The sequence below is a fragment of the Oncorhynchus clarkii genome, chromosome 6 (genome assembly GCF_045791955.1).
Source record: "Oncorhynchus clarkii lewisi isolate Uvic-CL-2024 chromosome 6, UVic_Ocla_1.0, whole genome shotgun sequence".
NCBI lineage: Eukaryota > Metazoa > Chordata > Actinopteri > Salmoniformes > Salmonidae > Oncorhynchus > Oncorhynchus clarkii.
In genome coordinates this window covers 44,105,512-44,132,154 of record NC_092152.1, presented here as the reverse complement: position 1 = coordinate 44,132,154, position 26,643 = coordinate 44,105,512, and the positions used below count along the sequence as shown (strand labels likewise).

Below are 26,643 nucleotides of genomic sequence, written 5' to 3'. Positions count from 1 at the left end.
TTGGGAGTCCCATAGGGCGGTGCACAATTGGCCCAGCGTCGTTAGGGTTTAGCCGGGGTAGGCCGTCATTGGGAAAAAAAAAAAAATCTTAACTGACCTGCCTAGTTAAATAAAGGTTAAATAAAATGATTAAAAATAAATTATGTGAGTAGTTAACCACATTTTTACTTTAGGCTTTCCGTAGGGGTTGAATACTTATTGACTGAAGACATTTCAGCTTTTCATTTTTAATTCAAACTTTGACATTATGGGGTATTGTGTGTAGGCCAGTGACACAAAATCTTAATTTAATCAATTTTAAATTCAGGCTGTAACACAACAAAATGTGGAGAGATGTCCAGAGATGTGAATACTTTCTGTTTAATTCTATGAGAGTCTGTTTGTTGTTTTGTTTTTTAACTGCCCCAATTCTTGTGTGTCCACATTATAGACATAGGGGAGTGATTTGCCACTATGACTTCTCAGAGGACTCCACCTCCCAGGACCATGTTCTGCCCATCTGCAGGTCCAACTATGTGGAGTCATCTGGCTACAACTACAACATTGGCCTGGCCGTGCCCTATGACATCCTGTCTGGCTCTCACCCCTCCCACTGACCCCTACCACCAGCCCTTCAGACCTCTACTATTAGTACCATCAGCCCTGCAGACCCCTTCCACCAGCCCATGTTCTGCCCATCTGCAGTTCCAACAATGTGGAGTTATCTGGCTACAACAACAGCATTGGCCTGGCCGTGCCCTATGACATCCTGTCTGGCTCTCACCCCTCCCACTGACCCCTACCACCAGCCCTTCAGACCCCTACTATTAGTACCACCAGCCCTTCAGACTCCTTCCAACGGCCCTTCAGACTCCTTCCACCGGCCCTTCAGACTCCTTCCACCAGCCCTTCAGACTCCTTCCACCAGCCCTTCAGACTCCTTCCACCAGCCCTTCAGACTCCTTCCACCAGCCCTTCAGACTCCTTCCACCAGCCCTTCAGACTCCTTCCACCAGCCCTTTAGACTCCTTCCACCAGCCCTTTAGACTCCTTCCACCAGCCCTTCAGACTCCTTCCACCAGCCCTTCAGACCCCTACCACCAGCCCTTCTGACCCTTACCACCGACCCTTCAGACCCTTACCACCGACCCTTCAGACCCTTACCATCAGCCCTGCATACCCCTACCACCACCAGCTCTGCAGACCCCTACCACCAGCCCTATAGACAGTATGTACAAAGCAAATCAGCTTTTATATATCCTTTTGATTTTTCAAACTGAATCTGATTTTTAATTAGTAGCTGTCCTTATTTTTAAAAGAAGCTCATGTTTCCTTGGACTGTTAAGGAGTTTGATTTAATCTTGCAATTTTTTCCTAGAGCAATGGATTCTGAATGGATTTCATCTTATGATGGGATCATGTTTTGTTAAAGATCCAGTGCAGTCAAACACGTGATTTTTCTGTGTTTTATATATATTTCCACATTGAGGTTGTGAAATTTGAGCATGATGAAATTGCTCTTTTAGTGTTTGGTTAGCCTGTTTTGGTGGCATAGATGTTTGGCCTTCCATAGTGAAATCACCATGCTGTAAATTAGTTAATAGAGCAATAAGAAAGATGGTTTCAAAGACCTGCCAATAATAGCTCATTTTCAGTTTTCTCCTTACCACTCCCAGATATTCCTAGCAAAATTCTTGCTTGAGAAATTTCTCTTTGCTAAGAAGCTACTTCTGTTAATCTTTTACCATTTTTACCGTGAAACAATCACAGTAAGGTACTTAATTTTTACCCAGAAATGATTTGATATTGAGATAGAAACTGCTGCATTGGACCTTTAACTAGACATTGAAGTTGGTACTGACATCCTCCATAAATTGATGGGCAACAACGGTCACATGGTCTTTTCACTTAATTTACTTCAGTGGAATTGCAGATGGCAGTCTTATGTCTTCACAAGAAGATGGAAGCAAAACACAAGTAACTCCAACAATTTTTCATCTCATAATTTCTTTATTTTTAATTAATGACTAAAATATGTGTATACATTATTGCAAAGGCTATTACAGGTTCTTTGGATATAAAGAACAATATTCATCTAATGTGTTTAAACATTTATTTTAAGGATCAATGTTTTCAGCATGAGTAATACATAAAAGTGGTTATTTGTACGTGGTCTTTGATTTAGAGGGTAAAATGGTGAGACTCCACTGAAAGGACACAGGAATAATGAAGCTTGGTGAACTAAATAAATGGAGTCTTCCGTGTATTCTGAAGCCCTGTCGGAATGCACTGTGCCCCACAGAGCCAGAATAAAAGTGACCCTGGATGCCAACCCCGGTCCTCTCAGTGATCCACATGGCAGGTGAACCTCTAGGCATTCAAAATGTCTGTACTGTTATGTATACATAACGCTGACATGAGAGAGTGCGGAGGGTGTTAATGAAGGGATTCGTCTGGGGCACTGGAGGTGTATGTGTTTACTTCAGCATAGTTTGTCATTTTAAAATGTACAACACAATATTGTACACTTACAGTGCCTTCAGAAAGTGTTTACACACCTTGACTTTTTCCACATTTTGTTGTGTTACGGCCTGAATTTAAAATTGATTGTTGACATTCTTGTCACTGGCCTAAACACAATACCCCATTATGTCAAAAGTCCAAAGCTCGCCGCCATTGGACTCTGGAGCAGTGGAAAAGTCAAGGGGTATGAATACTTTCTGAAGACACTGTATATCACAGTGGATTATGATCTCCCATCAATCATTCATAAGTTAAAAAAAAGGTATTTGGCTTCATCTCAGAGGAAGACCGGAGAGATTCATTCTGTAAAAACATCAGTACCAGATGTATTTTAAAGGAGACGTGGACTCATTTCCCACATCGCATGGTTGCAGTGTCCATGTTTAAAAAGCGAACGTGCATCCTCGTCTCAATATCGAAGGTTTTAAGAATCTGCGGGGAGAAAATGTAGGGGAATATAAGACTGATATGGCAGTATTCAATATATAAAGTATAGCAGTATATTAAGACACCAAATGTCACTGTGTTGTAATAGCATTCTTTTGCATAACTCAAAAGTGAAATGGCATTTCCTTTTTTCAACTAACATATCATTAGCCAATTTGAATAGCTTGTGAAGTGGGGAAGAGGTTGTACACAGTATACAAAACATTAGGAACACCTTCCTAATATTGAGTTGCACCTCTTCCCCCACCCAAACCCTCCCTTTTTCCCTCAGAACAGGCTCAATTCGTCAGGGCATGAACCCTCATTGGTGTCGAAAGCATTCCACAGGGATGCTGGCCTATGTTGACAATGCTTCCCACAGTTGTGTCAAGTTGGATGGATGTTTTTTTGGGTGGTGGACCATTCTTGATACACACGGGAAACTGAGCGTGAAAAACCAAGCAGCGTTACAGTTCTGGCACCTACTACCATACACTTAAATATTTTGTCTCGCCCAATCACCCTCTGAGTGGCACACGTACACTATATATACAAAAGTATGTGGACAACCCTTAAAATTTGTGGATTCCGTTATTTCAACCACACCCGTTGCTGACAGGTGTATACAATCGAGCACACTCCATAGACAAACATTGGCATTACAATGGCCTTACTGAAGAGCTCAGTGACTTTCAACATCACACCGTCATAGGATGCCACCTGTCTAACAAGTCAGTTCGTCAAATTTCTGCCCTGCTTGAGCTGCCCTGTCAACTGTAAATGCTGTTGTTGTGAAGTGGAAACATCTAGGAGCAACAATAGCTCAGCCGCGAAGTGGTAGGCCACACAAGCTCACAGAACGGGACTGCCATGTGTGCCATTCAGAGTGCCGAAGCGTGTAGTGCGTAAAAATCGTCTGTCCTCTGTTGCAACACTCACTACTGAGTTCCAAACTGCCTCTCGAAGCAACGTCCGCACAAGAACTGTTTGTCGGGAGCTTCGTGAAATTGGTTTCCATGGCCGATCATCCGCACAAAAGTCTAAGATTACAATACGCAATGCCAAGCGTTAGCTGGAGAGGTGTAAAGCTCGCCTCCATTGGACTCTGGAGCAGTAGAAAAGCGTTCTCTGGAGTGATGAATCAGACTTCACCATCTGGCAGTCTGACGGATTGGGTTTGGCGCTATCTGCCCCAATGCTTAGTGTCAACTGTAAAGTTTGTTGGAGGAAGAATAGTTAGTTCCAGCGAAGGGAAATCTTAACGCTACAGCATTCTAGACGATTCTGTGCTTCCAACTTTGTTGCAACAGTTTGGGGAAGGCCCTTTTCAGCAGGACAATGCCCCTGTGCACAAAGCGAAGTCTATACAGACACGGTTTGTCGAGATCTGTGTGGAAGAACTTGACTGGCCTGCACAGAACCCTGACCTCAACCCCATCAAACACCTTTGGGATGAATTAGAACGCCGACTGCGAGCCAGGCCTAATCGCCTAACATCAGTGCCCAACCTCATTAATGCTCTTGTGCCTAAATGGAAGCAAGTCTCTGCAGCAATGTTCCAACATCTAGTGGAAAGCCTTCCCAGAAGAGTAGAGGCTGTTATAGCAGCAAAGGGTGTACCAACTCAATATTAATGGCCATGATTTTTTTAATGAGATGTTCAATGAGCAGGTGTCCACATACTTTTGGTCATGTTGTGTACACAATCCATGTTTCAAGGCTTAAAAATTCTTATTTAACCTGTCTCCTCCCCTTCATCTACACTGTTTGAAGCGGATTTATCAAGTGACATCCAAAAAGGGATCATATTTTTCACCTGGATTCACCTGGTTAGTCTGTCATGTAAGAGCAGTTGTTTCTAATGTTTTGTACACTCACTGTTTACTGTACTATATATACAACCATACCTGAAGAAAATTTTCAAAAGTGATTCCTTCATAGAATTCATCAGGTTCCTGAAAAACAAAGTAACCCAATTTTAAAGGGGAAATCTACAATTGCTACATACATTTTTACATAGGGTTGCAAAGGGAGGGTATATTACTGGAACTTTTGAAATGTACCAGTAAACTACCAGAATTGAGTTAACTTTCAAGGTTTCTTTGGAATTGTATAAAATGACATTTAGGGCCTTTTGGGTACTTCAGATGATCACTGGGTGGCTAATAATATATGTCTCTCTGTGTGGCCTTATCACGTGTACAATATATGAAATAATCAAATAAGATGATTTAAAAAATAAAATAATTATAGTGACAAAGCTGTACAAATTATCCGAAATATAAATCATCAACTTAGTGAAAACCATTGGTGTTTAATATTAAGGTTTCAGCATGAAATGTCCTTTGTATTTTATTGTACACACGTTATTGTTTGAACTGCAGTTTGCCACTTTAAGCAATAAGGCATGAGGATCTGTGGACTATCATGAATAACAGACGGCTACGGGTTGTTCTTAGGCACGGCACAAAGCAGTACAAAGTAGAGCAGTTCTTTGCACTTAAAAATAAGGTGTGGTTCACTGTAATCAATTGTGTTATCGTTGTATCTTACGCACTTTATGAACTCTTTGGTCTTAAGGGTACGAACATTAGTGATTAAGTGATAACCCCCGTTACCATTTTGCCCCTTGTGGTGCTCGCAACTTCCAGCATGGCGGCGTCTGCAATGGCCTTTGCGGTCTCCTGCCCGATTGTGCCAGCCTTAGACAGGAGCTCTTCTACCGCCTAGAGGAAGAAAAGAGCACACCAGGTGTGCTGACATAGGATCAGTTTTGCCTTTTTTTTATCATAATGAATCATATTACATGGACAAGGGCGAACCTGATTTTAGTACAGCACTCCTACTCTGAGATGCTTTGTGAAAACACGCCCTGGGGCCCATGAAGGATTATGGTGGGGAGAGAGTAGAAAAGGGAGGCCTTACCCGTCTGTACTCCTCCAGAGTGATGGTGCCGTCACTGTCTGTGTCATGCATGTTGAACACAACTGAAGACGAACAAGCAAAATAGGACATTTTTACTAACTATTTTATCCCCAAAGAGAGTAACAGGTCTCTACTATGATTTCTATTCATCATCGACTGGGAAGGGTTCCAGGGGCAGGATAGGGGCCTAATGGCTCATTTCACATCAGGGTGGATGAAGAAGTCATGATTATGAGAATTGGCTTTCTGAGCTGCATCCATGATAAGTAGGAGCAAGACAGACTGGCTGGTCTACTCCAGACCCAATCTTGACTCTACACTAGAGTATGATTAGAGAACTAAATCAATGTTATGATTCTATCTAGAATAGCCCTTATATAAAACATGTTGCCTGCATGACTCAGTCAAGACCACACTAGCCCACTGAGCTAAAGCCTAGGCATTAGCTCTGGGCACAAACACCAGTCTCAGAAAAGTCACTCTACTCATCACCAAACCATACAGCGTAGTTTTTCCCGCCTCAGTTTCTCCCTCTCCTCCTCTGTGATGTGCATAGCTGCCGGACGAAAGTGAGACATGACCATAAGGAACTCCTCAAAGCCAATCACCTGGACCGTACCCGCCTCATTCTGACGGAGGTTTCTAAATCAAGTAAAGACAGAGAGGCATTAGTCTGGTTAAACCAGACTAACCGGTGAGGTTACCAAGGCTACAGGTATAGAATTACATGTATATGTGAATTCACTCAGACTGCCCTGCGTTGAACATGCTTCAAAACTAAGGCCTTTACAGCATCACTGATTACCTACCTCATGAACAAAACTGTCCTCTGTGTAAAAACATTGTTTTAACAGTTAATGACAGTAAATACAGTATGTATTAAACGAGAGATTTCAATATTGTACTTCGGCTATATAATCACCTTTTGTCAAAGAAGGCATTAATAATTTGAGCCCGGAGTGGATTGTTATCTAGAGCAGAGATGCTCGCCAAATCCTGTCGACTGCAAAAGAAAACATGACATGAAAATATGTTAGTAACTACTACATTATCATGTGAGATGTTTACCGCCTTTTGCCAAAGGCCAAGGTTACTGTTAACAAGTATTATATTAAGGTTACTGTCAACAAGCATCAATTACATTGATACAGCCCTCTCACTAACAGGTAGGACAAATGTAGCCTCTTACAAGGCACGCCTCATATGTTTATGTACCAGAAACAACAATACCATATTAGAAATACTTGTTTCATTTCAAATGTCTCCAGTATAGGCTTATTGTAACGAACGGTATCAAGAAAATGTCCAGGATAAGTGGTCTTTGCAAGCAGGTTGGCTGCTAGGTAATGCGTTTACATATTACAGCATATCAATGACTGCCAACTTTGAAGCCTGTGTTAAGGCCTCCAGAAATGTAAGTGTTATAAAATACCAAATGTTGCACTTACACTTCTAGAGGCATTTAACAAAGGCTTCCATTCAGTGACTACATGGCAAAGGCAAATACTCAACCATTAAAGGTTTAAGACTTGCTTCCATTCCAATCTGTCCCCTATAGACATTTAATTGATGGGGTACTACTACTACTACTACATATCAATTAAATTGGTACAGCACAAATGTAGCCAGAAACAACAATACCATGCACCCACTAGTGGTCAAAAGGATTTTGGCACTCCAAAAATACAATACGGTAACATATTCTTTGGGGTGGAATTACAAGCCATTTGAAATACAACAAAAACTTTTTCCCTCTTTAGAGGATGTGCTTTTATTTATTTTTTTGACCTTGTACTCTTTGTGTGACATTCTATTTTGTACATTCACAAATACAGTAAGTGAACTGCTACTATATTTTACGTAACATATTTTTAAGGTAAATTCCAAAATACATAATATTTCCAGAATGGTTTTACAGTATATGAATAGATGAGATGGGTAACAGCCGATGATGTACTGTAAACATATGGTGTTGGTGACACTACCTTAGTGTCTCCTCATTCTTGCTCAGCTGTCTGAATCTCTTGTTGAGGTTGCCAATCTGCTCCAGGGAAACTGAATGGAAACAATCACAGTAGTTTGGAGGAGTAAATTAGCATTAGCAACTTAAGACTTATTAAAGGCATAATAACTTGAGGGTATTCCATTTCTAGATACCCCACCCTTCAAGACTAGCTGGATATCTTTACCAAATATTTTCTGGTATGGTATGTATTGGTTTTGAAGTGTAAAACATGTAAATGACCTGTAGAAATTATGAACTTTGGATTCAGGTGCAAAAGGGTACAGAACAGATAAATTGTGACAACAATAGGCCTACGACACAATCAGCATAATGATTTTAAAAAACACAATCGGCCTAATAGAAAAACAAACATACTCTAGTGAGATTATATTTGCTTTCAAAGGGAACTTTGAATTATTGACTTCTTTGTGGGCTAATGTTCGAAATAAAGGATCACAGGGGGTTATATTTGCACAACATTTTAATGTTATGGTTGCAAGATACAGTTAAAGAACCACAGATTGTGATATTTTACTTTGCGTGCAAACTTTGCATACAATGGTGCTTATTTTGACTTCTCCTCAAAGGTGGAACGTGCTTTGCCCTCACAGTGCTTGTTGAAAGCACATAAGAATAATTTCATGGTAATAGAATGATGGCGAGACTCTATTTTTCACTTTAAAAGTATGCCAAACAAAAACCATTGATTGAAAAGTTAAACCATATGCACAAGGACTACTTTTATCAATTTCTACTGACATTTTTACAAAAACACATTTACTCAAATGACAGTGCAAATTTGATAACATTAAGGGTAAAATCTCCCTCAGTTTTTTTTGTGACCACATTTTCCAAAAATGCTGTTAAATATCTACTCCGAATTAAGACTTTTTCTGTTTGCCAAGACCCCTTTTCCATCTGTTTGACCAGAAATCAGTGCCTTATTCTACATTTTTAGGATGGAAAATTGTTAAATAATTTATAAAAGCCTTAATAAAAAACAATATATAGACTCTTAGCTTTAATTTGACACCAAATTTGATGTGCTCCTATGAACTTCACATGTTAGTGCTTATGGGACATGGAAATGCCCTTAACAAGATTCATGTTTGCAGTAGCAACAACTACTGAAGGTGAATGCTTCAGCAACCACACAGAACAATGCCACACACTAAACTATTGCACAGGCAGGTTTATAGACTTACGTGGGTGGTGTGTATGCAGCAATACAGCAATATTGCGTATTGCATTTCAGACTCTTCTGTTTTCCCTCTCAACCCTTTGAGTTGCATCTGTATTCAGCCAACCTTGACTTTGCACTGCAAGCTCATGGCTCAACTCTTAATCCATGTTTGTGAACAGAGGTATCAGTGCAATTACTGCAACAATGTAATCACAGGAAGGATAACAGATTTGTTAGTCATGTTTTCAAGCAGATAATAAAAATCCTTGAATTGCTAAATCCTCAAGCCTCTCAGGCATGGGCTTGTGTGGAATGACTTAAGCAAAGGACATGTTGCTATAGTAGTATCAGTATTTATCAGACAAGACCTAGACCTATAGGTATTTGTGAGACATTACATGAGTGTGTCGCCCAGGTAGCACAGTGAAACAAACGGGGTCAGTTTTTAAAGAAATTGACCCACTATGCTATTTACTTTCTGCATCTATGTCACACTGCTGAGTCTACCTTTTTAACGTATTGTCTCTACACTAACATCACAAAAAAGATAACTTTATTTTGATGGGTTTTTGTTTTGTTGAATTGAAAAAAGTTATAATTTAATAGAGTTGAAATGTTTACAAATTAGATGCTCTGAAATGAAAGTAACTTCCAAAAATGAACACTGATTATAGTGATATTATGTCTGATCTCAAACAATGTAAAGAATGTGACAACAACAGTCATTAATGAGGCAGTCTAGACAGTGCAGGTTAGTGCAGATAGGCCTAGACAGAGCAAGTTTTTGGTGGTTTCAGCCCAGTTCCACCCATTTATGTTAATGTATGAATTAAATAATGTATTCGGAAAGTATTCAGACCCCTTTAATTTTCCACATTTTGTTACGTTACAGCCTTATTCTAAAATGGATTAAATCGTTTTTTCTCTAATCATCTACACACAATACCCCATAATGACAAAGCAAAAAAAGGGGTTTAGACATTTTTGCTAACTTATGTAAATGTGACATTTCAGTCTTTTATAAGTATTCAGACCCTTTACTCAATACTTTGTTGAAGAACGTTTGGCAGCGATTACAGGCTTGAGTCTTCTTGGGTATGACACTACAAGCTGGGCACACCTGTATTTGGGGAGTTTCTCCCATTCATCTTTGCAGATCCTCTCAAGCTCTGTCAGGTTGGATAGGGAGCGTCGCTGCACAGCTATTTTCAGGTCTCTCCAGAGATGTTCGATCAGGTTCAAGTCCGGGCTCTGGCTGGGCCAATCAAGGACATTCAGAGACTTGTCCCAAAGCTACTCCTGCATTGCCTTGGCTGTGTGCCTAGGATCGTTGTGCTGTTGGAAGGTGAACCTTTGCCCCAGTCTGAGGTCCTGAGCGCTCTGGAGCAGGTTTTCATCAAGGATCTCTCTGTACTTTGCTCCATTCATCTTTACCTCGATCCTGACTAGTCTCCCAGTCCCTTCCACTGAAATACATCCCCACAGCATGATGCTGCCACCACCATCCTTCACCGTAGGGATGGTGCCAGGATGGTGCTTGGCATTCAGGCCAAAGAGTTCAATCTTGTTTCATCAGACCAGAGAATCTTGTTTCTCATGGTCTGAGAGTCCTTTAGGTGCCTTTTGGCAAACTCTAAGAGGGCTGTAATTTGCCTTTTACTGAAGAGTGGCTTCCGTCTGTCCACTCTGCCATAAAGGCCTGATTGGTGGAGTGCTGCAGAGCTGGTTGTCCTTCAGAAAGGTTCTCCCATCTCCACAGAGGAACTCAGAGGGCCCTTCTCCCCCAATTGCTCAGTTTGGCCGAGCGGCCAGCTCTAGGAAGAGTCTTGGTGGTTCCAAAGTTTTTCCATTTAAGAATGATGGAAGCCACTATGTTCTTGGGGACCTTCAATACTGCAGCAATTTTTTGGTACCCTTCCCCATATCTGTGCCTCGACGCTCATGTCTCAGAGCTCTACGGACAATTCCTTCGACCTCATGGCTTGGTTTTTGCTCATAGTCGGTGTTATCGGCTCCAACCTTCGCATTCATATCTCCAGTTATCAGGAACACATTGTATTGTGGGACATTGGATACTGCTTGCAGTAGCTTCTCATACCAGTCATCCTTGTCCTCTTCCTCTGTCTCGTTGGTGGGGGCATAGCACTGCAGGATGGTGACCTTGCAGTTGAATATTGCTCTGATAAGCTGGTCACTGATGGGTTCCCATTCCAAGAGAGATTTGGCAGTTGTTTCGCTAACAATGAGAACTAAACCACAGTGGGCATCGTCCTTTCCTGAGAAGAAAATTGTTGAGCCATCACTTGTCACCTTGCGCCCTAACCAGTCCATCTGCTTTCACTTACACACGGGATGTCCACATTGTACTTGTCTATCTCTCTGATAACTTGAGCTGTTTTTGAAGTTTCAAACATGGTGCAGACGTTCCATACTCCCAAGACGGACTGTAGTTATGGGCCCTAGAAAACTCCTCAACGAGCTCCCGATTTCCAGGGTATGGCTTTCATCTAAAGCCGTCAAAGTGCCTACAGATTGGCAAGAGTTTCCTGAATTTTGGAAGTTGTTGCAGTTTCTGTAACATGGTGGTTTCTACTGGGTGGGGTTGTTAGCCCCACGCCCAACCCCCAACCTGGAGGGCCAGGTGTTTTGTCTGGCCTCTCACCTGGAACCTGCCCAGCATGGTTGAACCTTCCTGGGTCCGAAACCACACCTGTATAGCTTTCAGGATCAGTGAAAAACACAAGCTTCCCCACAAATGCCATGGAAGCAGCACTCAGGGAAGACATGGTTATGAACTTCAGTTCAAATATTTGCATACCATTCAGCTGCATAATGCGTTTTTTCACCATTATCTTACTTTAGGAGTTATCACACTCTGGATAACCAACATGCTGTATTAAGTTATTACACTTATTACAATCTAAACATTTTATGTTGAACATTGGAAATCAGAGTATTGCTTTGTCTTGATTGACCTCTCTCATCCTTCTACACTGAGGGAGGAGGAAGCACAGTTCTCCCATTTATAACAGAAGCCAGCTGATGAGAATGAACAGATCAATGTTCCAAGCACAGATCAATGTTGCAACAGACCAAATTGGCAGAACATCATCCTATCACAAATGAGTAATTAACCCACTTTTAAAAAACATATATTTTTTTACCCTTGTCACTTCCAAAAATAGTGTGATATTTGACTGTCAATGGATTTGAGTTACATAATTTACAGTAATACTGCACTCTAAATCATCACAAATTCTACTCCAATAGGAAATTCACCATACATGGCACCATATTGGCAAGTAGCATGACATTCAATTCAACTTGTTAAATAAACAGTTGTCCATCTGTCCTTTAAGCTTTTTGGAAGGAGTAGCCTACCACTCTTGGATGTTTAATGGAATGACAGAAGGACAATCCAACTATTGTCTATTCATGTGAAAACATGAATACAGTGTCTTATTGTATGCTCTTCGGAAGACTCACTACAAAGCAATTTATAATTCCAGTTTGAACTATGAAATTGAGGCATTTATGCTATTTGTCCCTTCATCGAAGGATAAGCTATTTATTTTCGCGACAAGATCAAATTTGTTTTTTGTGTGCATTTGATAATTTTTATTTTTTTACTTTTTTATTTTACCTTTATTTAACTAGGCAAGTCAGTTAAGAACAAATTATTATTTTTGATGACGGCCTAGGAACAGTGGGTTAACTGCCTGTTCAGGGGCAGAACGACAGATTTGTACCTTGTCAGCTCGGGGATTTGAACTTGCAACCTACTAGTCCAATGCTCTAACCACTAGGCTACCCTGCCGCCCCAGTGTAATCAATAAGTGCATCAAGGACGTCGTCCCCAACCTGACTATACAAACACACCCCAACCAGAGGCCATGGATTACAGGCAACATTTGCACTGAGCTAAAAAGTAGAGCTGCCACTTTCAAGGTGCGGGACTATAACCCGGAAGCTTATAAGAAATCCTGCCATGCCCTCCGACGAACCATCTAACAGGCAAAGCGCCAATACAGGGCTAAGACTGAATCATACTACACCGGCTCCAACGCTTGTCGGATGTGGCAGGGCTTGCAAACTATTACAGGCTACAAAGGGAAGCACAGTCGGTGACACGAACCTACCAGACGAGCTAAATCACTTCTATGCTTGCTTCGAGGCAAGCAACACTGAGGCATGCATGAGAGCATCAGCTGTTCCGGACAACTGTGTGATCACGCTCTACGTAGCCAATGTGAGTAAGACCTTTAAACAGCTCAACATTCACAAGGCCGCAGGGCCAGACGAAATACCAGGACGTGTGACCAACTGGCATTTGTCTTCACTGACATTTTCAACATGTCCCTGATTGAGTCTGTAATACCAACATGTTTTAAGCAGACCACCATAGTCCCTGTTCCCAAGAACACTAAGGTAACCTGCCTAAATGACTACAGACCCGTAGCACTCACATCCGTAGCCATGAAGTACTTTGAAAGGCTGGTAATGGCTCACATCAACACCATTATCCCAGAAACCCTAAACTCACTCCAATTCACTCCAAGCATGTACAGCCCAGTACATCACTGGGGCTAAATTGCCTGCCATCCAGGACCTCTACACCAGGCGGTGTCAGAAGACCCCACCCACCCCAGAGGACCCCTACTACTGCATGGCAAGTGGTACAGGAGTGCGAAGTCTAGGACCAAAAGGCTTCTCAAAAGCTTTCCAGCTTTCCCCCCCAAGCCATAAGACTCCTGAACAGGAAATCAAACGGCTACCTGAACTACTTGCATTGTCCCCCCCCCCCCCCCCCCCCACCTACCCCTCTTTTACACTGCTGTTACTCTCTGTTTATCATGTATGTATAGCCACTTTAACCATACCTACATGTATATACTATCTCAATTAGCCTGACTAACCGGTGCCCCCGCACATTGGCTACCCGGACTATCTGCATTGTGTCCCACCCACCACCCCCTTTTTTACGATACTGCTACTCTCTGTTTATCATATGTGCATAGTCACTTTAACCATACATGTACATACTACCTCAATTAGCCCGACTAACCAGTGCCTTTATATAGCCTCGCTATTAATATTCACTGTCTTTTTTATTATTCAGTCTTTTTACTGTTTTTTATTTCCTAACTTCTCTATTGTTCAAAAATACCAATGTTTTACTTTTAAAAAATGCACTGTTGGTTAGGGCCTGTAAGTAAGCGTTTCACTGTAAAGTACCTGTTGTATTCGGCGCACGTGACAAATACATTTTGATTTGAATAACACATAGTTTGAGCATAATATAGCCCAGGCTACTTACATCCAGTTCGATCTGCCAGATCTTGGAACTCATGTTCAGTGCGCGCAGACTGCGAGGCTCCCATTGCGGTTTTTCCCCAAAAGAGCGACACTTGCGCATTAAAATTATTACAAGAGTGTACTACGATCTTTGCCGCAGGTGAATCTACGAGTTATGTGGACTTTTCGCGCTCCTACTGTACTGTGCTCCCTACCAACTAGCGATTCCCTCTGCTGTCATAAAGAAGTTAGTAACACATGCACTCTTTATTATGGTCTGTCGGAGGGATGCTTTGCTGTTATCCCCAAGGTCCTAATCTCCCGTGGGCAGATTCTGCGTGTAGTTAGTTGACCAATAAATTAATTAAATTAATTGTCCTTAAATAAATTTGGAACATACATACATACATTTAGAACATGAACCACTAGTCACTAACCACTTAATAGCAACTGCAGCACAATTTGCATTTCATCAGAACGTTACTTCGTCAAAAAATACACAGGCTACTAGAATGTCTATTCTTTAGTACGCTCTTGAAGAGACAATACAAAAGTTTGTTGTAAATAACATAGTAGAACGACCAAAATAAACCTTGAAACATTTTATTTTTTCCTTTCATTTCATCCAGTCTCACCACTCTACTGTTTCAAGTCATTGTAGTCCTAGTGGTTTTCTTTTTACACAGCTCAACACATCTGTGAGCCCTTAAAAGCCCTACAATGTTTTACTTGGAAATATACAGAAAAAAAAAGTATAACATGTTCTAGAAATTCGAAAGTCATCCTTTCGTAAGTGCATGAATCATTATTATAATGTAAGATGGAAAGAGATATTGTAACAGAAATGTTAATTTTCACATTGCTTCATACTGTAACGTTCATTTTGATAGTGTTTCATGTGGAGGTAAAAGAGATGGCCTAGGGGTCAGGTCTGGGAAGAACTTGACGGAAGGTGAAGAAAGTAGATTGAGATGGAGAGCGAGAGTAAAGGAGACAAGCTTGGTAAATCTTCTTGAAGGTGGATGAAGGTGGAGAGAAAAGGGGTTTTGGCTTTTACTGGCATTGGTTGGCAATCGGTGGTACAGCACATGATCCAGGTACTGAAGCATTCCAGGGCACTCATTCTTAAATCACTTTAGACTAGGAGTGATGATCTAGGATCAGTTTAGCATTTTAGATCATAGTGAATACGATTTTACTGACAGCTATGACCTGATCCGAGATCAGCACTACCTACTCTGAGTTGTTTGTGAACAGGGGCCCTGATGGTTCTGGACAGGACGTTGTCAAGTAAAGGAATTGGATGGGGAAGAGAGGGGGCTTAAAATCTAGAAACAACCCCTAGCCCAGGGTTCCCCAACTGGTGGCCCACGGGCCGAATTTGGCCTGCAGGTGGCTTTATTTGGCCCCCCAATTAATACCTTCTGAGCAACCAAATATATATTTATGTATCTTTTTTTGCATTTTCATTGTTGGACATACAAAACTGTAAAAACACCAGGAAATCACCTCAAAGTTATATTAATTTGGGAAATAAGTTAAAGTATTCCCAAACATATGATCGTATACAAATGTAAGAAAGGGTTTGAAATTATTATGTTTTAGTCAAATATTATATCTGTTGGGCTTCTTGTGGTCAATTTGCAGTTTACAAATGATTTGTAACTATGTTCCAGCTCCTCAAGAAAAAAAAGAAAGAAAAGAAATCGGCACGCGGCCGAATCTATCCCTGCTGAAGGGTCTAGTAGTAGCTCCACTATGCCCTATGATATGCTAGTTGTAATTCTGACATTGTTTATACCCATTCAATCCTTTCAGATCTACACAGGTGCCTAGGTGGTACGGGCTAGGGGTTGTTTTGGAAAGGGCAGAGAAGTAGTGGACGCTAAGCTACATGGGCATAGCTTCCTGGTTCTCCTGGCTCTTCTGGTTCTGGGAGGAGCCCCCGGTGCCTTTAGGGCTCTCCTGTTGCCCTGAGGCCTGCCCTGAGGAGGGCGTCAGTCTGTGGTAGAGGTCCCGTACGGTGCCCAGGGTCTCTGCCATGTCCTCTGGGTAGCGTGTCTGCAACTCCTCGTTGGCAACGTAGTGGCTGTCATGGAACTCTGAGAAATAGCGGCCCACCTCCGGATGGGCGATCTCCAGAGGAGCGGAATGAGGCTCCAGGTTTTCTGGGAGATGGGAGAAAGAGGCGGAAAGAGACTTTTTTTTAAAAGTATCGTATCATGTGACATCAAATCTTAAACTGAGTGGAGGCAAGTTACTGTACAACAGTAGTTCCCAAACAGGGATACTAGGACCCCCGGGGGTACTTGGTCTATCCACAGGGGGTACTTGAGAAGTCTCTCATAAGACCATAGGCCTACTGGTAAAATGCACATGAGGGGGTACTTCAGGGGTACTCGGATTAGAGCAAAATTGAGTTGGTGGAACAGTAACCAAAAAAGGTTGGGAACCACTGCTGTACAAGACAGCTGCATATTCTGTGTGTTAATGCAAAAACATATAGGCTTACACCTTAACAGATAGGTATTCTACTCATCCAGCATGTATAACTCTTCAATAAGCATTTCAAGTACTACATTTGTCAAGTTTCTTACATCTTAGAGCACCTTCTTAACTAACTACCACTGCCTTGACACAATGAGAATGTATGTTAGTGTGTCTAGAGGAGACGTACCCTGGGCAGCGTATCGACAGGTACCGTCCTGCACTAAGACGTTGTAGAATGGCTGGTTGGCCCCGCTGGACAGCTGGTGGACCCTCATTGTGGTGATCCACTCCTGGCTCATGGTGCACTTGGGGTCCCAGCCATAGATCACACAGTTGTAGCCAGACCTGACAATGAGGGGGGGGGCAGCCACTCAGTGTCAAGAGAGAGATGGGGTACAGTGTAACACATGGGCTTTATCAATACAAAACACCCGAGTCACACTACAGGGCAATACTATACAAACTTAAACTCATGGGAATGTAGTAAATAGATACTCTTAAAAAAACAAATGTCTGCATTTATCGAAAAGGTGTAGTGGAGTATGGACAGATGGAAAGAAGACCAAAATAATAAAGGAAGTGGATAGAGTGACTGACTGCCTGGTCAGGACTCAGACACACCTCTTGTGTTTCATGATCAGGCCTACGCTGTACTGCACTTCTACGTGCTCGGGGGCGCTGCGTCTCTTCACCTCTGGCTCCACCGGGTGCTTCTTGTGCTGGATGTGCTCCAGGGTGTGCTGCACCAGATAGCCTACCGCCCCATGCTGGGACGGGTCCAACGCCTGGATGTGCTGCAGGATGTCTAGGACCTGGAGGAGGAAGGGAGAGCGGTGAGACATCAAGCAGACACCAGTCATTATCAGTTGGGGAAAGCTTGTCCTCTGCACCGTAGTAAGAAAGTAGAGGCAGCTAGTCCTGGATGTTAGAGAAGCAGACCAATAGCCAAATGACAGAAGACAAATTGTTTCTTACAACAATGGATTGCCCAATAAAATAAAATAAACTCTAAATGCGCTGCCTCTTTGAACATGATCAAAGTCAGGGTAAAAGGCATATGGTCCAATTACATGTTCATGATGTGCCATCTTGAGAAATCATGCTAACCTTCTCAGGCCAGATGCCCAGGTGGAAGTAGAGTCTGGCCTGTAGTAGAAGGTATTGAACGTTGTCTGGGTTGATGGTGAGGTAGAGATCCAGAGAGTCTCTCAGCAGCTGGTATGATTTTTCATTGCCTTCCCTGCATGACACAGCACAGTGATACACAATGTTATTTCATACCAGAGCAGCGACAGTTGAGTGTAGGAATTTATTTTTGACCAACTCTAACCCTAACATTACCTCAAGGATGAGATCCTGAGGACAACATAGAAAATAAGGAAAAATAAGATTTTGGATGTACAGATAGAAGATGTCAGAAAAGTTATTGATTAGTTTAAGAAAAATCACATCCCTAAGTCCACAACTCTTACCCTCGCTTGCCGATGTTGAGCAGATTCCCCACCATCCTTAGCAGCACTTCTGTGGTACTGATGGCACTGTAGTAGTCTGCAGTCACCTGGTGACCGATGAGGTACTCACACTCCTTAGCCGTCAGCTGCTTGCCTTTACCGAAAGCGTCAATGTACACAAAGTCATAGATGTCCCCACTCCTGGAATAAGATGTGTAGCTTTATCAATACAAGTAAAAAAATAAGTACCTTTGAGGCAATTTTTTGTATGCAACACAATACATTGGGTATATTGAAACCCAGCCATTTTGGGAGAGCAATGCTGCATTTCACCCAATCATGAACTAGTTCTGAACTAAAGGCTGATCATTAAAGTATATATATGCCTTACGTTCACTTCCTCTCACACTCTGGCCCTTACCCTCTTTGATGCTGGCACCAGCGAAGCAGGAAGTGATTGGGGAAGTTTACGGGCTCTAGCTGAACCCCCAGTTTCCTGGCCAGGGTCATGTACAGGACAGACAGGCTGATAGGAATGCCTGTCCGGCGGAGCAACACCTAGGTAGGGAATAGAAGACATGGGACTGTAAGGAAGAGCCACTTAGAGTTCAAAGAGCCACTTTGTCCATTAAAAGGTGAGGATAACAGTATCAATAGACTCACTTTATTTAAATAATAAAGGGCCCATATTCAAAAAGACTCAAAGTAGGAGTGCTGATCTAGGAAGTTCAGCAATCCTACTCTGAGACGCTTACAGGCCGAGGATAACATCTATAGCTCTAGCTGGAGGACTCCTTGTATCTCTAGGACGGATAAGTATAATTTTTGTCTTAATCTGTTGTTGTCTAGTACGGTCTTCTTGCTAGCTAAGGCCATCTACTTTAAGTGCTGCCTGTCTTCCCAGTAGCCTACTTAGTGTGTGCACTGCTGACTGCTCATAATTCGCAGATGATTGTTGACACGTCAACCAGGAGTATCTTACCTAGTTATTTTCAGATGATCTCATTTTGCTCTTTTGTAGCTTCGGCAACTATGCGCTTTTTTCTATCCCAGTTCGCTCCTCTCTGTGTAGGCTTTACAGACGCTCCCCACCCCTTGGCTGCAATCCTTCTAATTTAGTGTACCCTGCATGCACAACCCAGTGGAATTCCTGGACTCCGGCAGCGTTTGATCATGAACTTCTCCCATTCCTGACCACTGTCCCTGACCCTTTGACTTCAAAATGTCCTGAGTCTCTCCCCTCCACGAGAAACCAACACTTGACCCCTCTGACCGGTATCCCTTCTTTCTTTTCTTAGTCAGAGCATTCTGTCTCTGACTAACTCCCTCGCTATCTCTCTCAGAATTCTGTTCTTGACTCTAACCAGTTAGGCTTCAAGATGGGTCACTCAACCGTGACTGCTTTTCTCTGTACTATGGAGGCTCTCTGCACTGCCAAAGTTGACTCTCTTTCCTCTGTTCTCATCCTCCTAAATATATCTGCTGCATTTGACACTGAACTATCAGATCCTCCTCTCCACCTTCTCAGCCCTGGGCGTCTCAGGCTCTGTACACTCATGAATCCTACCTGGCAGGCCGCTTCTACCATGTGACGTGGAGAGGATCTGTGTCTGCACCACGTACTCTCACTACTGGTCTCCCCCAGGGCTCGGTTCTAGGCACTCTCCTCTTCTCCCTATACACCAAGTTACTCGGCTCCATCATATCCTCACATGGTTTCTCCCATCATTGCTATGCGGATGACACTCAATTACTTTTCTCCTTTCCCCCTTCTGACACCCAGGTGGCGACATGCATCTCGGCGTGCCTGGCAGATATCTCAGCTTGGATGTCAGTCCACCACCTCAAACTCAACAAGACAGAGCTACTCTTCCTCACAGGGAAGGTCTGCCTGCTTCAAGACCTTTATCATGGTTGACAACTCCATGGTGTCCCCCTCCCAGAGTGCAAAAAATCTTGGTGTGACCATGGACAACACCCTGTCGTTCTCTACAAACATCAAAAAAGTGACTCACTCCTGCAGGTTCATGCTCCATAACAGTGGTCACCAACTGGGCGATCGACTGGTCGATCTTCGAGGCATTCCTAGTCGACCACAAAACATTTCTGTAGTAAAGCCAACAATAAAGACCTTTTGCACCCCTTTTTTAAAGTTTTTTTTCCTATTCTGAGATCTCAGCTTGCTTTTTGACTGCAAAAGTATCTTGACCGGAGGACTGATTGATGACCGGGGGACTCCCGAGTGGCGCAGCGGTCTAAGGCACTGCAGTGCTTAGGGCGTCACTACAGATCCGGGTTCGATCCTGGGCTGTGCCGCAGCCGGCCACGACTAGGAGACCCAAGAAGCGACGTAGAATTGTCCCAGTGTCGTTCGGGTTAGGCCGGCCGGGATGTCCTTGTCCCATTTGCGCTCTAGCGACTCCTGTGCGCATGCACGCTGGCACGGTTGCCAGTTGTACGGTGTTTCCTCTGACACATTGGTGCTGTTGGCTTCCGGGTTAAGCAAGCAGTGTGTCAAGAAGCAGTGCGACTTGGCTGGGTCGTGTTTCGGGGAGGACGCAATGGCTCTCGACCCTCACCTCTCCCGAGTCCGTACGGAAGTCGCAGGGATGGGACAAGACTGTAACTACCAATTTGATATCACGAAATTGGGGAGAAAAAAAGTAAACACATTTTTTAAAAGGTTGGTGACCACTATTCTACAACCCTACCTCACACAGGAAGCGGCGCAGGTCCTAATCCACATTAGGACACTTGTCACATCCCGTCTGGACTACTGCAATTCGCTGTTGGTTGGGCTCCACGCTTGTGCCCTGCAACTAATCCAGAGCGCTGCAGCACCGTCTGGTGTCAACTTTCCCAAATTCTCCCATGTCACCCCACTCCTGTGCACACTGCACTAGTTTCCAATCGAAGTTTGCATCCACTACTAGACCGTAGTACATGCCTATGGAGCAGCAAAATGAACTTCCCCTCCCTACCGTCAGGCTCTAACCCTACACCCCAACCCAAGTATTCTGTTGTGCCACCTCTGGTCTCTTGGCCCTCCCACCCCTACGAGAGGGCAGCTCCCGCTCAGCCCAGTCCAAACTCTTCTCTGTCCTGGCACGATAATGGTGGAACCAACATCCCCCTGAAGCTAGGACTGAAAACATCTGAAACCCTACCTCTTCAAAGAGTATCTTCAATACTCACACAGAACCCCCCCTCGCACCCCCACAAAAAGAAGCATTTAGTAAACTAACACTCGTACTTAACTATTTTCCCCCTTACTAGCTCTGGCTTTGCTGAAAGACACTTCATTGAGGAAGAATTGACTTGCTATAACTGTGATATGGGGTTGTCCCACCTGGCTATCTTAAGATGAATGCACTAACTGTAAGTCGCTCTGGAAAAGAGTGTCTGCTAAATGACACAAATGTAAATCACCATCCAAGACCTCTATAGCCTCTCGATGAAAGCACCTACCTGGTGTATGTAAGAGTTGAGAGGATTGTAGTAATCACACTCGTTGCCCTTGTACTGAAGCTGCTCGTACAAAACAGCATTGAGGGCAACCACCACCTGCCTCTCGAGCTCAAAGTCCTCCACAGCAAAGCAGTCACCTAGACAGAACACAAAGGTTCACATCGTTAAGTATTAGCAAAGAACGGTGCTGAGAATGCACTAAGGTCAAATACAATGGTACAATGTAATACACTCACAAGCTCCTAGGTTAGATAATAGTGAACTTTGATAGTTAACTACAAAATCTAAATTTGTCGACGTGAAAATGCACTAAAATCGACATTAGACTACTTTTGAGGTCTGACAATGCCTGACTTTATATTAGCTCTTTGTATTAATTCCTGAGAGACAAACAGAACATTTCAACATGTGTTTCTCTCCAGCTCAGACCAACCTTGTGTGACCCTCAGGCTTGGATGAGAGGAATTCTTCATCCGCAGCATCTTCTTGACCTTGTCAGTGATCTCCTCCAGCTGGGAGGATATACCGTCCAACGACACATCTGCCAGGGGGTTACAATACTGGTCCACCAGCACAGCTCCTACAGCAGGAGAGGAGACAATAGAGGACTGTAAAAACACATGGTTATACACTACATTTCTTTATGGCTTTGTTATTAACACTATCTCTATATGGATTTTAATGCAAACGGTGATGCAATCATAGGACTTCAAAAACCACAATGGAGGGAAAACGGCCATTGTTTTTTTTCTTCTCCAAACACTCAGTATTATAATAATAATAATAATAATAATAATAATAATAAGTATGGCTAGGCCCATGTTCAGCTGTCTGCCTTACTTAATTTAGGCCTACACTGAATACAAGTCATGAGAGTATGATACATATAAATGCAGTGTAGGAATAGGCCCACTCCACATGTACTACAGTAAGTACACCATATTCATGACTCACCCTCTAGTGCTGACTGCTGCTCTGCAGGCTGCTCCAGAAACATCTTTAAACTCCTCAGAATGTTCTGCTGGCGAAGGAAATAAAGGATTTTCTTTGCATAGTACTTCAGTGTCAGGATTTTCCTGTGGGAGTGGGATGAGAGAGAGGAGGGATGGAAAGAGATAAGGCACAAGAAAGAAAGAGACAGAAGGCACAAGAAAGAAAAAAGGTGATAGAGGGCAAGCAAGGTGAAAATGAGAGAGATTAATAGGGAGAGAGAGTGATGGAGAAGGCAAGAGGGAGAGAAGAGATGGAGAAAAAAGATTGTTACAATGGACATAAAACAAAGCTCCAGGGAACATTAACACATAAAACAGAACCAATGACCAAAGATAGATTTTTGTGCTGGACTGGAGTGTAGACATGGCTCTTACCTCCTATCTGAGTTCAGTATGGAAAGTAGCTCGTCTTCACAGAAGTGCTCAGGGGCCCCGAGGGACTCAATCTCAGCAAAGCTGTCCCCCAGCACCTGGCCAACGCAAGGCTGTGTTACAGATCTCTGGGTTAGTGCTAACCAGGCCAGCCAACCTCACACACACACACACACACACACACACACACACACACACACACACAAAAACGCATGATCACGTGCGCAGTTGCGCACAGCAGCTAAATCACAGACACCATGATGTGGTGGATTAGTATGGCCAAGAGACGACTGTCACTAACTTCTTTACAAGTTCTTACAATGTTAGTAACACTAGTTCAGTCTCCACAAACTACCCTGGCTAAGTCAGAATGGCAATAACCATGACAGCTTACTGCTAATGTCATTACTTACAACTTCCGTGAAGAATCTCTTTGAGATGGATACAACTGTTCGTCGTATTTGTAGACCAACAGTGTGTCGCGTTCTGTATTCTTTCAGCCAATCGCAACACTCATTCTGGCGGTAATGCTTCTGCAATCTTGGCCATCTGGGGAGTGTAGGAAAAGAGATTGCAGTCAGATACAGTGAATTTCATTGTACGTGTCAGATTAGTAGAGAGTTGAGTTCAGTGAACAAGTAGTAGGCTAATGGATGTTGGGTGCAAATTCATAAATAAACTCAGTAAAATAAGAAACGTTCCTTTTCCAGGACCCTGTCTTTCAAAGATAATTCGTAAAAATCCAAATAACAGGTACAGAATGGCAATAACCCAAATAACAGGTCCAGAATGGCAATAACAGCTGCCCGAGTTACACCAGGAACGCACAATCCCTCCATCAGTGGTCAGACTGTCCACAATAGGCTGAGAGAGGCTGGACTGAGGGCTTGTAGGCCTGTCCTCACCAGACATCACCAGCAACAATGTTGCATATGGGCACAAACCCACCGTCGCTGGACCAGACAGGCCTGGTAAAAAGTGCTCTTCACTGACGAGTTGCGGTTTTGTCTCACCAGAGGTGATGGTCGGATTCAAGTTTACCGTTGAAGGAATGAGCATTACACCGAGGCCTGTACTCTGGAGAGGGATCGATTTGGAGGTGGAGGGTCCGTCATGGTCTGGGACGGTGTGTCACAGCATCATCGGACTGAGCTTGTTGTCATTGCAGGCAATCTCAACGCTGTGCGTTACAGGGAAGACATCTTCCTCCCTCATGTGGTACCCTTCCTGCAGGCTCATCCTGACATGACCCTCCAGCATGACAATGCCACCAGCCATACTGTTTGTTCTGTGCGTGATTTCCTGCAAGACAGGAATGTCAGTGTTCTGCCATGGCCAGCAAAGAGCCCAGTTCTCAATCCCCTTGAGCACGTCTGGGATCTGTTGGATCAGAGGGTGAAGGCTAGGGCCATTCCCCCCAGAAATGTCCGGGAACTTGCAGGTGCCTTGGTGGAAGACTGGGGTAACATTTCACAGCAAGAATGGGCAAATCTGGTGCAGTCCATGAGGAGATGCACTTCAGTAATTAATGCAGCTGGTGGCCACACCAGATACTGACTGTTACTTTTGATTTTGACCCCCCCCCCAATTTGTTCAAGGACACATTCCAGTTCTGTTAGTCACATATCTGTGGAACTTGTTCAGTTTGTCTCATTTGTTGGTTATGTTCATACAAATATTTTACACATCTTAGGTTTGCTGAAAATAAACAATTATCAGTGAAAGGACATTTCTTTTTTGCTAAGTTTATTATTAGCCCATCACTTGCATGGTACAGAATGACACTAAACATTTCTTTAAGGTCTAATTACTATGAAGTAACAAGTGGCTGGCTTACAAATAATTATTCCAATAGATTCAAAATCAGCAGTGGTTTGCCATAACTTTAACCATACAGGGGACTCAGTCAGAGAAAAAAACTACCAGCAAGCCAACTGATTTTTGGCAAGAACTGCACAAGACCTCAATCACAATTTCCAAGCATTCAAGGTCACACAACTTTAATGTCTGTCCTCAGAGGCACGATAATGTGCAATGCAAGAATTGTGAAATGGTTAATTGTGACCTAGATATTTGAGTAGCTTCTTATATAAGCCCCTGGACATGGTAGCTACCTAGCTAGGCTGGATACATAACGTTAGTTAGCTAGCTATTAACGTTACTTTGCGTGATGTCGAATTTGGTGCATCAGCAGAATGTCAACGGCCGTTTGACAGCTCCCTTGCGACAGTAGCTCGCTATGACGGATATGTGCTGACTGTACTGCTAGAAATAATTTCGTATTTTAGAGGGGCAACTGCGATTTAGATACCATCTAGCATTAGATAGCTACGTCTCTAGCTAGCTCGTGGGATTATGCAAGCAAGCTAATGTCAGTTCACCTGAGTTTGTACTGGTGTCCCCAGACCTTCCCCCTGCCGTGGCAAACGTCGTGTAACCGCTTGCAGCTGCAGGAAACGTTGCAAATGTCGACATGCTTGAGGACAGGGAAGCATAAGATGTACTCGAGTAACTCGGCCGGTAGGTCTGTCATTATTTTGTGTTCTGTCTCGGAAACGATCCCGTTCAGGCCGGAGTACCCCTCTCCTCCTGCTCCAGATGTCGCCATCTTTACTGTTTACTCCGGTTACCTCATTGTACAAGCCACGCCCCTTTCTGGCGCAGGGGGCTGAACTTCGAGATAACCCAAAACCGAGGGGAGGGTAATGACTGAATAAAAAAAACTAATTTAATATACTTATATTATACAGTAAATTAGTATTTTATAAAATAAAATAAATGTTGTTAGCAGCAGGACAAGTATATGCTGTATACAGTAGTGATTAGTAGTTGGTTAAAGGCTTGTATGTCACGGTAACGTCTACAGTTGAAGTCGTGAAGTTTACATACACAGTCATTAAAATTCCTTTTTCAACCACTCCAGAAATGTCTTGTTAACAAACTATAGTTTTGGCAAGTCGGTTAGGACATCTACTTTGTGCATGAAACAAGTAATTTTTCCAACAATTGTTTACAGACAGATTATTTCACTTATAATTCACTGTCAGAAGTCTACATGCATTAAGTTGACTGTGCTTTTAAACTGCTTGGAAAATTCCAGAAAATGATGTCATGGCTTTAGAAGCTTCTGATAGGCTTATTGACATCATTTGAGTCAATTGGAGGTGTACCTGTGGATGTATTTCAAGGCCTACCTTCAAACTCAGTGCCTCGTTGCTTGACATCATGGGAAAATCAAAAGAAATCAGCCAAGATCTCATTAAAAAATTGTAGACCTCCACAAGTCTGGGTCATTCTTGGGAGCAATTTCCAAACACCTGAAGGTACCACGTTCATCTGTACAAACAATAGTACGCAAGTATAAACAGCATGGGACCACACAGCCGTCATACCACTCAGGAAGGAGATGCGTTCTGTCTCCTAGAGATGAACATACTTTGGTGCGAAAAGTGCAAATCAATCCCAGAACAACAGCAAAGGACCTTGTGAAGATGCTGGAGGAAACAGGTACAAAAGTACCTAGATCCACAGTAA

The 26,643-nt window shown here is 43.0% G+C and overlaps 3 protein-coding genes across 8 annotated transcripts in view; 1 reads left to right on the top strand and 2 right to left on the bottom strand.

Moving 5' to 3' along the window:
- LOC139411186 (F-box/WD repeat-containing protein 8-like) overlaps positions 1-2,446 on the top strand; it is a 38,351-nt gene extending 35,905 nt beyond the window's left edge. The window contains exons 11-12 of one of the 3 annotated variants that reach the window (XM_071157115.1): positions 431-630; positions 850-2,400. In XM_071157115.1, coding sequence (XP_071013216.1) covers positions 431-596 — 166 coding nt within the window. In that variant the 3' untranslated portion in view covers positions 597-630; positions 850-2,400. Of the gene's footprint in view, positions 1-430 lie in introns of all 3 variants that reach the window. The other 2 variants (XM_071157114.1, XM_071157113.1) reach the window with 2 other exon arrangements.
- Positions 2,447-2,505: 59 nt separating this feature from the next.
- On the bottom strand, positions 2,506-14,545 carry LOC139411188 (calcineurin B homologous protein 3-like). Its single transcript, XM_071157117.1, has 8 exons — positions 14,359-14,545; positions 7,839-7,908; positions 6,776-6,856; positions 6,356-6,495; positions 5,854-5,915; positions 5,547-5,654; positions 4,836-4,883; positions 2,506-2,934 (listed from the first exon to the last, which is right to left on the bottom strand). The coding sequence occupies exons 1-8, from the start codon at positions 14,420-14,422 to the stop codon at positions 2,851-2,853; spliced, it is 657 nt and encodes a 218-aa protein (XP_071013218.1). The 5' UTR covers positions 14,423-14,545; the 3' UTR covers positions 2,506-2,850.
- Positions 14,546-14,925: 380 nt separating this feature from the next.
- On the bottom strand, positions 14,926-25,766 carry LOC139411185 (F-box only protein 21-like). 4 transcript variants are annotated; one of them, XM_071157111.1, is made up of 13 exons: positions 25,491-25,718; positions 23,523-23,658; positions 23,113-23,207; positions 22,700-22,821; positions 22,179-22,325; positions 21,746-21,882; positions 18,699-18,835; positions 18,299-18,478; positions 18,168-18,182; positions 17,934-18,066; positions 17,448-17,638; positions 17,014-17,171; positions 14,926-16,504 (listed from the first exon to the last, which is right to left on the bottom strand). In XM_071157111.1, the coding sequence occupies exons 1-13, from the start codon at positions 25,715-25,717 to the stop codon at positions 16,227-16,229; spliced, it is 1,956 nt and encodes a 651-aa protein (XP_071013212.1). In that variant the 5' UTR covers position 25,718; the 3' UTR covers positions 14,926-16,226. The 4 variants fall into 4 exon arrangements, with proteins under 4 accessions (XP_071013212.1, XP_071013210.1, XP_071013211.1 ...); XM_071157109.1 differs by having other exon boundaries at positions 23,113-23,222; positions 25,491-25,717; XM_071157110.1 differs by lacking the exon at positions 18,168-18,182 and having other exon boundaries at positions 23,113-23,222; positions 25,491-25,766.
- Between the last annotated feature and the right edge of the window lie 877 nt (positions 25,767-26,643).